At 46.1% G+C, this 12,467-nt stretch overlaps 1 protein-coding gene across 2 annotated transcripts in view; it reads right to left on the bottom strand.

Moving 5' to 3' along the window:
- The window catches only part of met (MET proto-oncogene, receptor tyrosine kinase), a 65,797-nt gene that overhangs the window by 30,175 nt on the left and 23,155 nt on the right, over positions 1-12,467 (bottom strand). For both annotated transcript variants that reach the window (XM_084016797.1, XM_084016796.1), the window contains exons 3-9: positions 9,898-10,101; positions 5,126-5,257; positions 4,770-4,946; positions 2,906-3,063; positions 2,299-2,413; positions 2,051-2,187; positions 725-889 (exon numbers count right to left, since the gene is read on the bottom strand). In XM_084016797.1, the coding sequence (XP_083872923.1) occupies positions 725-889; positions 2,051-2,187; positions 2,299-2,413; positions 2,906-3,063; positions 4,770-4,946; positions 5,126-5,257; positions 9,898-10,101 (1,088 nt within the window). The remainder of the gene's footprint in view (positions 1-724; positions 890-2,050; positions 2,188-2,298; positions 2,414-2,905; positions 3,064-4,769; positions 4,947-5,125; positions 5,258-9,897; positions 10,102-12,467) is intronic.

Below are 12,467 nucleotides of genomic sequence, written 5' to 3'. Positions count from 1 at the left end.
GGTGAGAACGGACGTGAGCATCGGACAGAGACACGGTAGATCCCCACCGGGACGGACCTGCTGTTAGCGTTAGCACTTTAGACACTCGTCACCTCCCACTCGTTTCCTCCCGCTCGCCCTCGTTCTCCTCACTTTCAGAACAGCAAATTGGCGAGAGCTCCGAGTTTGGAGGAGAATGAATCACGCTGACGTTGACAAATAGCGATGTCTAAACCATTTCTGTGGATCCGAACGTGGAAGCAGATCCGTCCCGGCCACAAAGAACTATAAAAGCCGCTTTGCAGCAAAATAACTGCACGGAAATGTATAATAAATGTTTAAAAAGTTACTTTGTGGCTGGCAGCCATACATGCAGACATTAAAGTATTACAATATTATATGAGCATTTATTATTTAGATAGCAGTTCTCCCCTCTATAAAAAGCCTTCTTCTGGTGAACCTTTGTGGTCCGGTATCCTGGTCACATGATGTCATATGCACTAATCCGCTTTTTCCTGCTATATATGATATATATATATATTCTAATATTAATTAAAGATGGGACACATTTAAAGGACAGTAAAAACAACAAATGAATAACTAAAAATGAAATGAACAGAATAAGCTCAAATAAAGTAATATATAAATAAGAAAGGTTGGGTTACTGTTGTGTGGAGCAGACCGTGTAAAGAAAGCAATATTTGGTTTTCCTGCTGTGGAGAAGCGGCTGTGAGTCTGAACTGACCTGACGAAGGATCGCGAGGGCTGGATGCCCATGATGATCGGGTCTTGGTTGTAGGTGAACAGGACGGGCGCGGAACGCTCCACCGAATCCACCGTCAGCTTCACGGGTTGCGAGGAGGGAACGGCGTGCGGCGGCGTCTTGCAGGTCAGCATGGTGGACGACAGGCTGGAGGCGGAGGCAGACACACAGGTTGTTTGTGTTAGATACACAGCGGCGGCCATTGTCCCCTAATCAAGCACTTCTCCTGCATTAGTTCTGCTGATCATTTCCGGATTGTGCGGGAGAAAAGACGCCTTTGACCTTTGACCTCCAGTTCACAGGCAAAATGTTCTCAGTAAAATTACAGGAACGTCAATACACATTTAAGTGTCTGCCACACACACATTCTGACATTTAAAATAAACAAAAAGTAATAGTTTCAAAGAGTTTTGTTTCCTGGATCATGGTGAGCTTTAAAGAATACCGCAACAGCGTTTTTGTGTTAAATACTTTCAGTTATTAAGAAAGATTTCAGAATAATTCACCCCGACTACTGATAATAATATTAATAACAACAATAGTGTCATACTGTATAGCATAAAACACAAAAACCTAAGCGATAGTGATATGTGATATTCTCTGATATGTTATTGTACTCGGAAAATATTATATGGTAGGAACCCTAATACAGAGCACACAGACAGTACAGTGAGTGGATTATGCTATACTACTGTGAGTCAGGTCTGTCTGACCTGTCAATCAGCAGGTAGCCCCGCCCCTAAAGCGTCCCCTGCTTTCTGGTCTGTTTGACTCTTAATGGACCAATATTGTCTAAATGAACATCATGCTGGACTGAAGAAGACTTGAGACCATAAACTCATATTTACAATGTTTACTGAGATACTAAATCAAGAGAAGTAGGGTAATCTCATAGACTTCTATACAATCAGAGAGGAGTCTCCCCCTGATGGCCAATAGACAGAATGCAAGTTTAAGGCACTTCTGCATTGGCTTCACTTTTTCAGAGTCAAGCTTGCTGCTCGGCTGCGGCTGAATCCAGCGTCTTCGAGGCTATAAACGCCGAACAAAAAGGATGTTGAAAGTGAAGGAAGAAATACGAGAGAATCGTGGCCTCGGGAGGAAACCGGGTGAGGACAATGAAAAACGGGAGTTTCCTGGGAAAATGGGAAGCTTGTGTCCTGTACATCCTCCCCAATTCCTCTCTGAGAAAGAGAGAAAATATAACCGCCACTTCACATGCAAACGTTGTTTTCAAAGAGCTTGTCATGCAACGCTGGAGGCGAAGAGAACGAATAGAAAGGATAGAAATAAAGAGACTGAACTGACCTCTGGATCTTACAGGCCGCCTTCCCGATCGTCACCTCTCGCCGGTTGCCGGTGTCCAGGAAGGCGCCCCTGATGGTCAGCATGGTGTTCCCGGACTTCGGCCCGAATGTCGGGAAGATTTCGTGGATCACCGGGTCCTGGATGCAGAGAAACCGCCGCTCACTCTCAGTCACTCAAATGTTTAAATATGTCTCTAGTAATAAACAACACACACACGGGATGAAAGAAGGAAATACCAGCATTCTTACCACGAAGGTGAAGCCGTCCATGGTGGCGACCTTGTGTCCACTGGTGACCTTCACCGTGTGTCCTGACGGGGTGAAGTTCCCGCTGAACACGGGGGAACACTGCATCTCAGTCCACCTAAACCCCCAACCAGACAACACACAGACGGCCATTATACCCTGCAGCAGCCACCGAGCATTTATCTTAATTTAATGATGGTCGGCCGCTCTGCAGCAACGCACAAAGAGAGGATCTTCATCTGGGACTGGGTGGGCAGTGTTTTTATCAACCCCCCCCCTTCCCCCCGACAATTCGTATTGACGTTGTTTGTAGCAAAAAGGGCTTTTGAATGGATTTGGGAGAGTGGAAAGTTTGGATGCAGAGATTTTTTTCCCAGCAATCTTTCAGTTAGGGAGTCATGTGTTGAATGCAGAAGGGGGGGCTTCTTAACATTCTTCCTTCAACACAATAACCCCTATTAAACTGCTCTGCCCCTATAAGACGCCAGCGTACCGGACCCTTTATCTCGTAAACACCCACGCTGTCTCTCTCTCTCAGGAACAGGGCTCTTTTTAAAAAAAATGCTCAGACAAAGAAAAACACTTTTCCACGACACACACACACACACACCTGTTGATGTTGTCTTGTCTGGGCAGCTTGCAGGGAGCGCCCGCCACCTCCACCGTCACCACCGACGCCTTGAAGCTCTCCGTCTTGTCGAAGCCGAAGTTGCTCCCACACATGGTCACCGCCGTGGAGCCTCGTATCGGGCCGGAGGTCGGGAAAACCTACACACACGCACGAGAATCACGTCAACATTTACACCCCCCGGTCTGACGTTGTAATAACACATTTTTTATAGAATAAATTATTCTCATCTTACACATCAGTGTGTCTCCAAATGAACACGTAACATGCGTTAGTTATCTGCTTCCTGTTTGGAGGAGGATGTTGATGCTGCCCCACCTGCCCCTCCCTCCCCGCTGTTATCTCAGGTGTGTTTGTTTTCTGTCTTTACTGGCAGGTGGGACATTTTAGACGCAACTTCCCCCATAAGTTTCTCCCTCCTTCCACCATCTGCCATCACGAGGATCTTTAAATCCACTTGAACCGTTTTGTGCTGTCAATCGATGTATCTTTGGTGAACAGGGTTCACTTTATGTTTAATATTATTTGATTAAATATGTGCTAATAGGCATATTTCCAGAACAGAAATATGAACATTGGATAAAGCTCAAAAATCTTGTTTCATTTTGTTGACATATTGGAGTGTTTTACTGAAGGAATTTTGGATGTCTTTGTAGCACTCCATAAATCAGAAAAATACTGTCAACAGCCATAAAAAAAACCTCATTTCGCCAAGTTTTAAGGGCTAAAATGTGGTATAAATCAGCCTAGGAATGATATATAAACAAACCCCTTGATGAAATCGTTCAGAATATAGACAGGAATGAAACTGGACAGTTTGGTGGATGTTTGTGCTACTCAAGTGGAGATTTCTGGCTCAGAGTCTGAGAAGAGTAAAGTTGTTCAGTGTGGCAGATTTTTTTCCCAATAAAGTTGATCTGATATTATCAATATGAAGATGTTTGTTTCTGAAAGGTATTTTATCTTTAAAACAAATTACTTGATAAGACCTGGAGAGTAAAGCCAGTTAATTTTAATGCCCATTGTCATTTTATTTATCTCTATTTAATCTTTAAAATGTGAGTAAGACCATAACATGCTGACATGAGATGGAGGAAGATAACTTTCAGTCGGTAAGTGTTGCATCCGGCTGCATTCACACCAAACCAGAGTTCACGTCAGTCGTCCACTTCATCTTTTCAAAATTCCCTCTTTTAAAATCGTCCCGAGAGTCTCGCCCCATTAACCCATTTTGTTGCATTTAGGTCAGCAGAAGTAGCTGTGTGTTGTTGTTTTTTCTCCGTGGAGACCGCCTGACAGCGTGGGGTGCAACATTAAAGTGAGAAAGAGTGAACTCAGTAAAGTCTCACAGAGTTAAATAGGACAGTCCTGCTGTAAGAAGGCTGGTGTGTCATGCAGGACCACGACCTTCACACCGGAAAGACAAACACGTTGTGGCTTCAACAGACACCGTTTTGGAAGGAGATGATACTGACGCACTGTCACGGAACTACAACGCAAACCCATCCGTGTTTTCATTAGAGGCTCAGAGAAAAAGTCAGGTGACATCATACAAACAAACACAGGACTTTGACTCGGGATCCCGCTGTTTGTGTCTCGTCTCGTGTCACGCTGAATTATCTTAACTTATGTAAGTATGTTACGTAAACCTACTTAAGTTACATAACAACCATACACTTATTTGAACCCAAAACTACGTTGGGAATATGATCATGTGACGTGTGTCCAAGTTTATTTTGAGGTATTTGCATGGTGATGAAAATGCAATGAAACAATGAGGACTTGATCAGCTCAAACAAGCAAGAAGGACATGGTGTGTTAAAGGTAAACTACGCAGCACGGTTACCTTGGTGATGACAGGGGTGCAGTAGTCCTGGGTCCACAGGGAGGGGGCGGGGCACTGGTTGGCTCTGGTGCAGCGTCCGTCACACCAGCCACATTCTGTCACCCGCGACGACAACAAACAGGAAGTACAGGTGGTCAGCTGATCGCAGCCCGGGCCAATCAGAGGGACCCTGGTGATCTAGGAGAAGGGAGATGTAAGGGCCTGTTTCCTCATTTCTGTCCAGCACACGTTTCCCCCTCAGACATTTGTATGGCTGATGTTCTTGTTGTGGTTCAGAGATGTGCACAAGACAAGTTTGATCTTAGAATAGTAAGACGTTCCCCCCTTGTGCTGTTCTTCCGTGTTTCCCAGCTCACCTTGTTTCCCGTGGCCATCAGCAAGGCTCCGCCGGAGCGGTCGGCGGCGTCCAGCAGCGCCACGCTAGCGGAGACGGGTCTCGAGTCCAGGCGGATGTTGACGTGAGGGGAGGCGAAGCGGGAGAAAAGCACCTGGAGGAGGGAGGACAGGACACGTCACTACTTAAAGGGGCTTTTATTCATGTGACGACATGGTCATGACGGGGACAGCCTGATACGATGATGAATACGAGGCCGGTTTTCCTGTTGTGTAGTTTTATTTGTGTCTGGCTGATTTCCCTCTGGGGATTAATAGCTATAATAACTCCATTAGTGGGTTATGGATATTGATCAAAAAACCTTTGATTTCTTATGAACCTGTATTCATGCATTCAAATAGAATCTTTTGTGATTTAGGAGTGCAGTGTTATAATAATCAATAAATAAATAATCACACAGGTTACCACGTTTCTCAGCGATACCCGATATTAATTCAAGGAGAAGGAGAGATTAAACAGCGTGGAGCATCCAGCAGTAGATCCACGCCGTCGCCTGAGGCCGCCCGACCTCCATGATGTTTTTTTTGGCGCTGCGCCATCACACCTCGAGTCTGGTGCAGGAACAAGATCCAGATTGTGATCCGGATCGTGTTCCCGAGGCTTTAAGCAGAGATGCATTTCATTGCATTGTTTTCTGTCAATGGTCTGGAAGAAAAGTCTTAAAAGACCTGTATGAATCGTCAGAGCAGCAGAAGTGTAGGTGTAACCATCACCAGTAATGATGTGTGTGTTCCACTGAGGCGTGGCAGTGCAGAATTGGAAAGCTGCCATTGTTAATTAGCCACGCGAGCGTGCACCTGAAACGACTAATTTCCCTTCCCTTTGTCATCCTGGATCCTCGTACTGGTCTGCAGGTCTGACAGACGCACGAGGAACACGTTAAACATTTACTCCCCGGTCCCAGATCCAAATGCAAACACTGAGATGTTTCTCTCAATTTATACTAACTTTTGCCATAAATTATTAGCGTCCTGCTCCCAAGAGGATGTTGTTGCTGTCTGTCTGTCTGTCTGTCTGTCTGTCTGTCTGTCTGTCTGTCCCTGGTGTTGTCCCAGTTTGCTCTCTGGTTCAGACAGGTGAGACATATTCCCTGAGCTTCATCAGCTTCATCGAGGATCTTTGAACCAGTTGGAACTGAAACTACAGCGTTTTGTGCTGTGAATCTAAGTTGGCTACCTTTGCTATCTATATTTGTTTGACACATGTTATGTTTAATATGTAAGTGAGAATGATCGTATCCAATATGTGCAAATCTTCGACATTTCCAGATCAGAAATCCCAACATCGGATGAAGCCAGGTTCAAAATTCTTGTTTCATTTTATTGACGTATTAAAGTCAGAGTTTATATAAGAGGGAATTTTCAATACATCTTTTCTTCACGCCATAAATCAGTAAATACTGACCATGTTTTTAGTAATAAAACTTCTTACAATTTGAAGAGAAAACACACACACACACACACACACACACACACACACACACACACACACACACACACACACACACACACACACACACACACACACACACACACACACACACCTGGAAGAGCATTTATCATTTGCAGTTAAGCTGCAATTACAAGCCCCGGAGCAAACAGAACAGAACGGGCTCTTTAATGGGGTGTGTGGTTGCTCCAGTTACATGAAGCCCTCTAAATTATCCCCCAACCCCCCATTGCACACACACACGCACGCACACACACACACACACACACACACACACACACACACACACACACACACACACACACACACACACACACACACACACACACACACACCCAGGTCCACGGGCACACAGTGTCAGGTTGGAGCTGCGATGCGGTGCAGCCTACGGTGCCTGAGGAGACTCTGCAGGGACGGGAGTCATGGTATCTGTGTGTGTGTGTGTGTGTGTGATTGCAGTAAATACCTACAATGCTCGGCATTGTGAGCTTTAAATGTGATTTTGTTGGTTGGCCCTCAGACATGCCTTGTTTTGCAGCGTCATTCCTCCCTCTGTTTGAGCCTCATGATCAACGTCAGCTTTGTAACGGCGAGTATAATGGGTGGCTTTCCGCTGGGGACCGGGCCATACAACGGCCATCTCTCTGGAGGTAATAGCGGTGTAAATTACAGCTTATTGTATTAAGCGGACGGGGGGGAAGTTTGGCCTCTAAACACAGCCACTGTGCGATTCCCACAGTGAGCCGCTCGAAGCCGAGCGAAACACTTCCTGAGCCAGAAACGCTCTTTTTCTTTCACTGCCTCGACCCGGCGTTCCTGACGTCCCGTCCGCCGGGAGCCACCAGGAAACAGAAATACATGAAAAGTTGACAGGTCCCTTTTATGGCGCTAACAATGAAAGGAGCTGCAGAGGCAGAGAGACGACCACCTCTCACAGATTTCTTATTGTCGCTGAGATTCTGGAGGGAGCAGGTGGCCGGAGGGTCGCCAGTTCAAATGCTCGCCGTGGAGAATCAAAGAGGGGGAAAGTGAATGATGGCAACACTTTTCTCAACAAAGTCAAGGCCGCGATGTGAGAACGAGGCGATAGAGAAGGAAAGGGTAAACATGTCTAGTTGTGCTGTTCGCACGAAAGGTTACGCAGCATAATTTGTGTAAAATACACATAATCATGAGCGTAATAGCCCGGACTTTCACGCAGGAGACCACTGTTCGTGTCCCGTGTGTCAACTTCGCAGTATTCCTGGGTCTTGCTGAGGGTTGGTAGAGTCACAGATTGAAGTGTAGGACGACTCAGTTGGAAGTGAGAATGTGTTTCTTTAAAACAATCATCTGCTGATTTTGCCACCATGCAAAATTATTGTTACCGTTACAGAGATTATAGCCTAAACCAAAAGTTGCAGGTCTGTGGTTGCACTGAGAAGTATGAAAGCTGAACGAGATGGAGGACGTCATTGAAAATGAGACTGAAGATGTTCAGCTTCTCTCCTCCTTTTTCATCATAAAAATCTCAGTGTTCAGTTCGTTGGTGCTTCTCCGTCTCAGATGATGGACAGAACATATCTGATAAGATGGAGACTTCTGCAGCGCCGGACAGCTGCTAAAACAATGAACTTCAGCCAAAATAGTCCTGCCACCCAAAAAAAAAAAAAGACAAAAAAAGAAAAAAGTGAAAGAGGGTCTGATGGCAGAGAAACACACAGCAACAGCTGCACGGGGCGCTCAGCGAGGAGAGAATGCCGTGCGAGGGAACGTGTCAGTGAAGCTCGCCGTTCACCATTAACGTGCCGTTCAGCTTGTAAGCCGCCCCACACCTCCTCTCCAATCCCTCCCTCCCTTCCCAGCAGCTGTCGGGCCCCTTTTTTTTCCATGAGTGCCCTTTTCATTCTTCTGTTTCAAAAACATGAGTGAGGTCACAAGCTTTCACTTTTTACGTTTTTTATTCCGTTATTTCATTATTTTTGGTCCGGCATCGAACCGACGGGGCGACGCACCAGCACGGTGTCCCCGGCTGGACTCCGTCCTGCAGCTGCAGCCGTCGCATGCGTACGGAGTAAAGTTAGAGACAGGCTGCACACAATACCTCACCACATGAAGAGGAGGCAAAGTGACTCCAGCCAGTCACAGTCTACTGACAGAGCGCTCACATTGACTTCATTAAGTTGGATGCCAAAATGCTATATTCTCCCTCGATGATCAGCACTTGTATGACTCTTGAAAACAACAACAACAAGGCAACTAATGGATCTCCAGCGGGCCAAATCCATGTTTGAACTGCAGGTGCGCTGGCAGTAAAAGCATTTCATGTGCTCGGAACGTCATGGAAACATATTCTGATCGGCTGATTTGGACGTCTAGACAAGAAACTGGACGATTTGATTGAAAAGTTTTCAACTAAGCTACATCCAACCACTGTTGAAACAGTCTTTAAATGGATAAACGTAGACAATCTACATACTGTACAAGAATCCTTCATATACCAACCTAATTTAGCCTAATTCTGACAATATTATAAACTTTATTTAGAAAGCACATATCAAAAGAAGAGCTTCATTGAGAGGGAATGAAAAATAAAAGTGAAGATTATAATAATCAAGAAATTAAAAAAAGAGGCAGGCAAAATTAGGATATGCGTTCCGATAAAAGTGTGTTTTTTTAAAAAGAAGACACCGACTTAGAAAGCCTCATTCCTCGGGTCCCTCCATCCTGGACTCTGAAAGACTCACAAGACCACCGTCCCAGGATCGCAAAGAACGTTAAGGTTCAGAAAGGGTTAAAGGGTCCTGAGTTTCCATTATCCTGATAATCCTGATAATGGAAAATCACCAAAATCGACTTATGGTGAGTTTCTTTCTCTTTTAAAAAAAACTAAAATCCCTGAAAGCGGCAGTGACAGGTCCTGTATGAGACGTGTCATCCACGTTTGGTTTGTACAACGATGGGCGAAATGCTTTGTTTGCTCAGATGGCCGACTGGAACGTGGGCTTTCTGGAGGCTCGCTGAGCAAAGGTCAAAGGTAAGCAAATAGTGCAAACAGCAAAGGTCCTGGTGCTCGGTCATAGTTTCTCACAACCTGCCTTGAGAAGAAGCACCTGGAGCCAGAGCTGTGTGTTCCAGCGGGAGTGTACCGACATCCTGCCGGATTTACATGAAGGATGAGCGAGGGGGGAACCGCACCGGCTGCTGCAGCCTCGGGCCTTCTGTTTACGCCTGACTGCTGGTGTTTTCATGCAAATCAGGCTCCTGCAAAGACCTTTATTGTGAAGTCGGTAAAGACTGGTTTACCTGTATGTGGCGTCCGTCGGCAGTGCCCAGGTATGCCACGGCGCGGCCGTGGACCGGCACCACGGTGATGGAGGTGACCAAGGTGTTGGTCAGGTCTTTGTGCCAGTACTCCAGCCTCTGGACAAACTGGGTCACCTGCAGGCGGTACTGGCCCTCCTTCCCTTCGTGGATTCCCTCATGGGGGTCGCAGTCATCCGAAGAAGTCTGCAAAAAAAAATGAAATAAAAGCATACGTTAGAAACGATGTGGGGATGAGAGCATGTTTCTTATTGTGGTTACAGACACGACACTGATACGTCATAAAGATGCAGCCAATTAAATGTCAGCTACATCACTGTGGTTATGTTAAATATTGAAGAACATCTACTTAGAATAAAGATCTGTAGTAAAGACGGCTCTTAAACCATATTTACTGCAAGATTAGATCACCTCATCCAATCAGATTGCTCTCTCAAAAAAACTGCTCGTTATATAATATCTTGTTGAGCTATCTGCTTTCATATCTGGCCCGATGGGGGAGGGGTAAGACCCAGACCCCCTAAGCCTCCCTTAGCTCCTCTTTCATCAGGCCGTGCTCGTAACGGCGGTCTCGGCGTGATCGCACCTCGAGGGCGAGTAAACACATAGAAGCTCCAGGACGACGGGTTTCATGGGAAACGAGAGAAACAGACTTTCATGCTGTTTTTTATTCCATATAAGAAAGTTCTCCCCGTCCGACAACCACAGATTTTCTTTTTCCCCCTCACTTGAGTTTCGGAAAAGGGACTCCGGCTCCCCTCTCCGGTTTTCAAACGTTCGCTGGGTTGTGCAGATTGTTGTGTCTGGAGCATTTGGAGCATTCAGTGAGGAACACCGACTGGAGCCAGAGCTGGATCCAGGTCTGGATTCTGGGCCTTTTCTTTATCAGTCCCCCCCCCCTACGCCCTCTCACTGCTCTGCTCCAGCTCTCTTTGTGTTTAGTCATGGACTCCAGTCCCAGCCTCGGGTTTCATTAATTATTAATGACCCGGAGGGTGCCGGGGCCCCTTGTGGCCCTTGAGGTCCTTGACCTGGCTGCCCGACCAAGCCTGAGCTTTCTGATGTTTTCTCAGCTCCAGTGGACGCCGACCTCTTCACTGGAGTCACGAGGAGGAAGTACAGGTAGGCGGCTTATGAAGACCTGTGGACGGCGTCTTTCAACGCGCCTCACAGTACAGTTGGCTGCTTTTACCCAGGATGCTTCACTTTCCTCGCCAAGATGTTTGTGACCTTCGTTTTGTTAAAGGACACGAATGCTCCATAGTTGGAACCATGACAACAAACTTAATTACTACCTTCAACCTTGACAAAGATCCACTCTGGCCTTCCAACCTTTAACTGTTTGAGGGAACTCAAACTCATTCGGAGCGTTTTGCTAAAAGGAAACTCAATCAAAAAGCTCACAGTTTCACATCACTGCTTTCACAGGCAAGAAGTTTGCATTTTTGTGTTGTAAATGGTCGACTTGTAGTACTCAAAAAATACATTTCAAAAACTCAAAACTCTTCGTTTCTTAAGATAAGATCTATGTTTAGATTAATTTAGGAACTACTTTCTTTCATCCATAGTTCTGACATGAAGGTTTATTTCGTGGTGATCCATCCCTTTAAAAGTAAAAACCGACCTCTTGCCATCAAACAAAGTTGCTTTTTAATCACTTTAGACTAAAAGCACCGCCTGAGCCAGAAGGCACATTATTATGAGGTTTGTTTGAAAAATGCTGCATCATTTGTAAATCTCAAAAGGCGAGCTTAGACGAGGAGAACAATGGCGGAGCCATAAATCAGGAAGGTTTCCTCCTCGGTGAGAACGGGACGGCACAGAAAGGAACGCAGAGAAACCTGTCAAGCAAAAAACCTGCTGTGAAAGCCTGCCGTTCCAGAAACGGTGAATTCGAACCCGAACTCGGGAAGATACGGAGGAAATTGAAAGACGAGGTTGGATGTGTGCGGCGAGGCGGTGCAGCCGGCTGATCTGCACTGAATTACTGGGGTTAAAGAGAGTGCAGGCCGCATGAGAAACAAGTTTGTGACTGAAGTTGGAAGAAGATGTTGGACACGTAGGAAGATGGAAACGTCTCCTCTCCTAACATGACGGACAGGTGGACTCGTGTGGAGAAGCTTAACAGTGTCGACCATCACCCGCACACTTTAAATTTGCATTTTTGGAACAAGAAACACAGGAGTCTGCCAAACCCTCCCACCTCTCAGACCTACAACAGATTGGGACATCATGGCGGTGGAGATCACGCCACGCGGCTCAATAAAAACAGGCCCCCGGGCCGATTATTTTCAGAGCAAACAAACAGGACTTTGGGGCTGTTTGTTGAAGCGGAGCAGGACGATGGGAGGAGGGAGGACCAGGATCATTCCTCCGCCGAGGTATTTCTCTCAGGATCAAGGCAGTGGAAGTGGACAGTGAAAAAGGCTGTTTTGACAAGCGGCGTTTGAAGCTGCGCCGCCGTTATCCACGGATGCTTTTTGGCACGGAGAGAGCGTTTTATAGAGGACATGAAGGCAAATAAACTTTTCAGCCAATTGAAATATACCAAG

This window comes from Eutrigla gurnardus, assembly GCF_963514095.1.
Source record: "Eutrigla gurnardus genome assembly, chromosome: 9".
In the NCBI taxonomy this organism is placed as follows: domain Eukaryota; kingdom Metazoa; phylum Chordata; class Actinopteri; order Perciformes; family Triglidae; genus Eutrigla; species Eutrigla gurnardus.
Note: the sequence above shows the minus strand (reverse complement) of the source record. Positions and strands in the feature narration are given on the sequence as shown.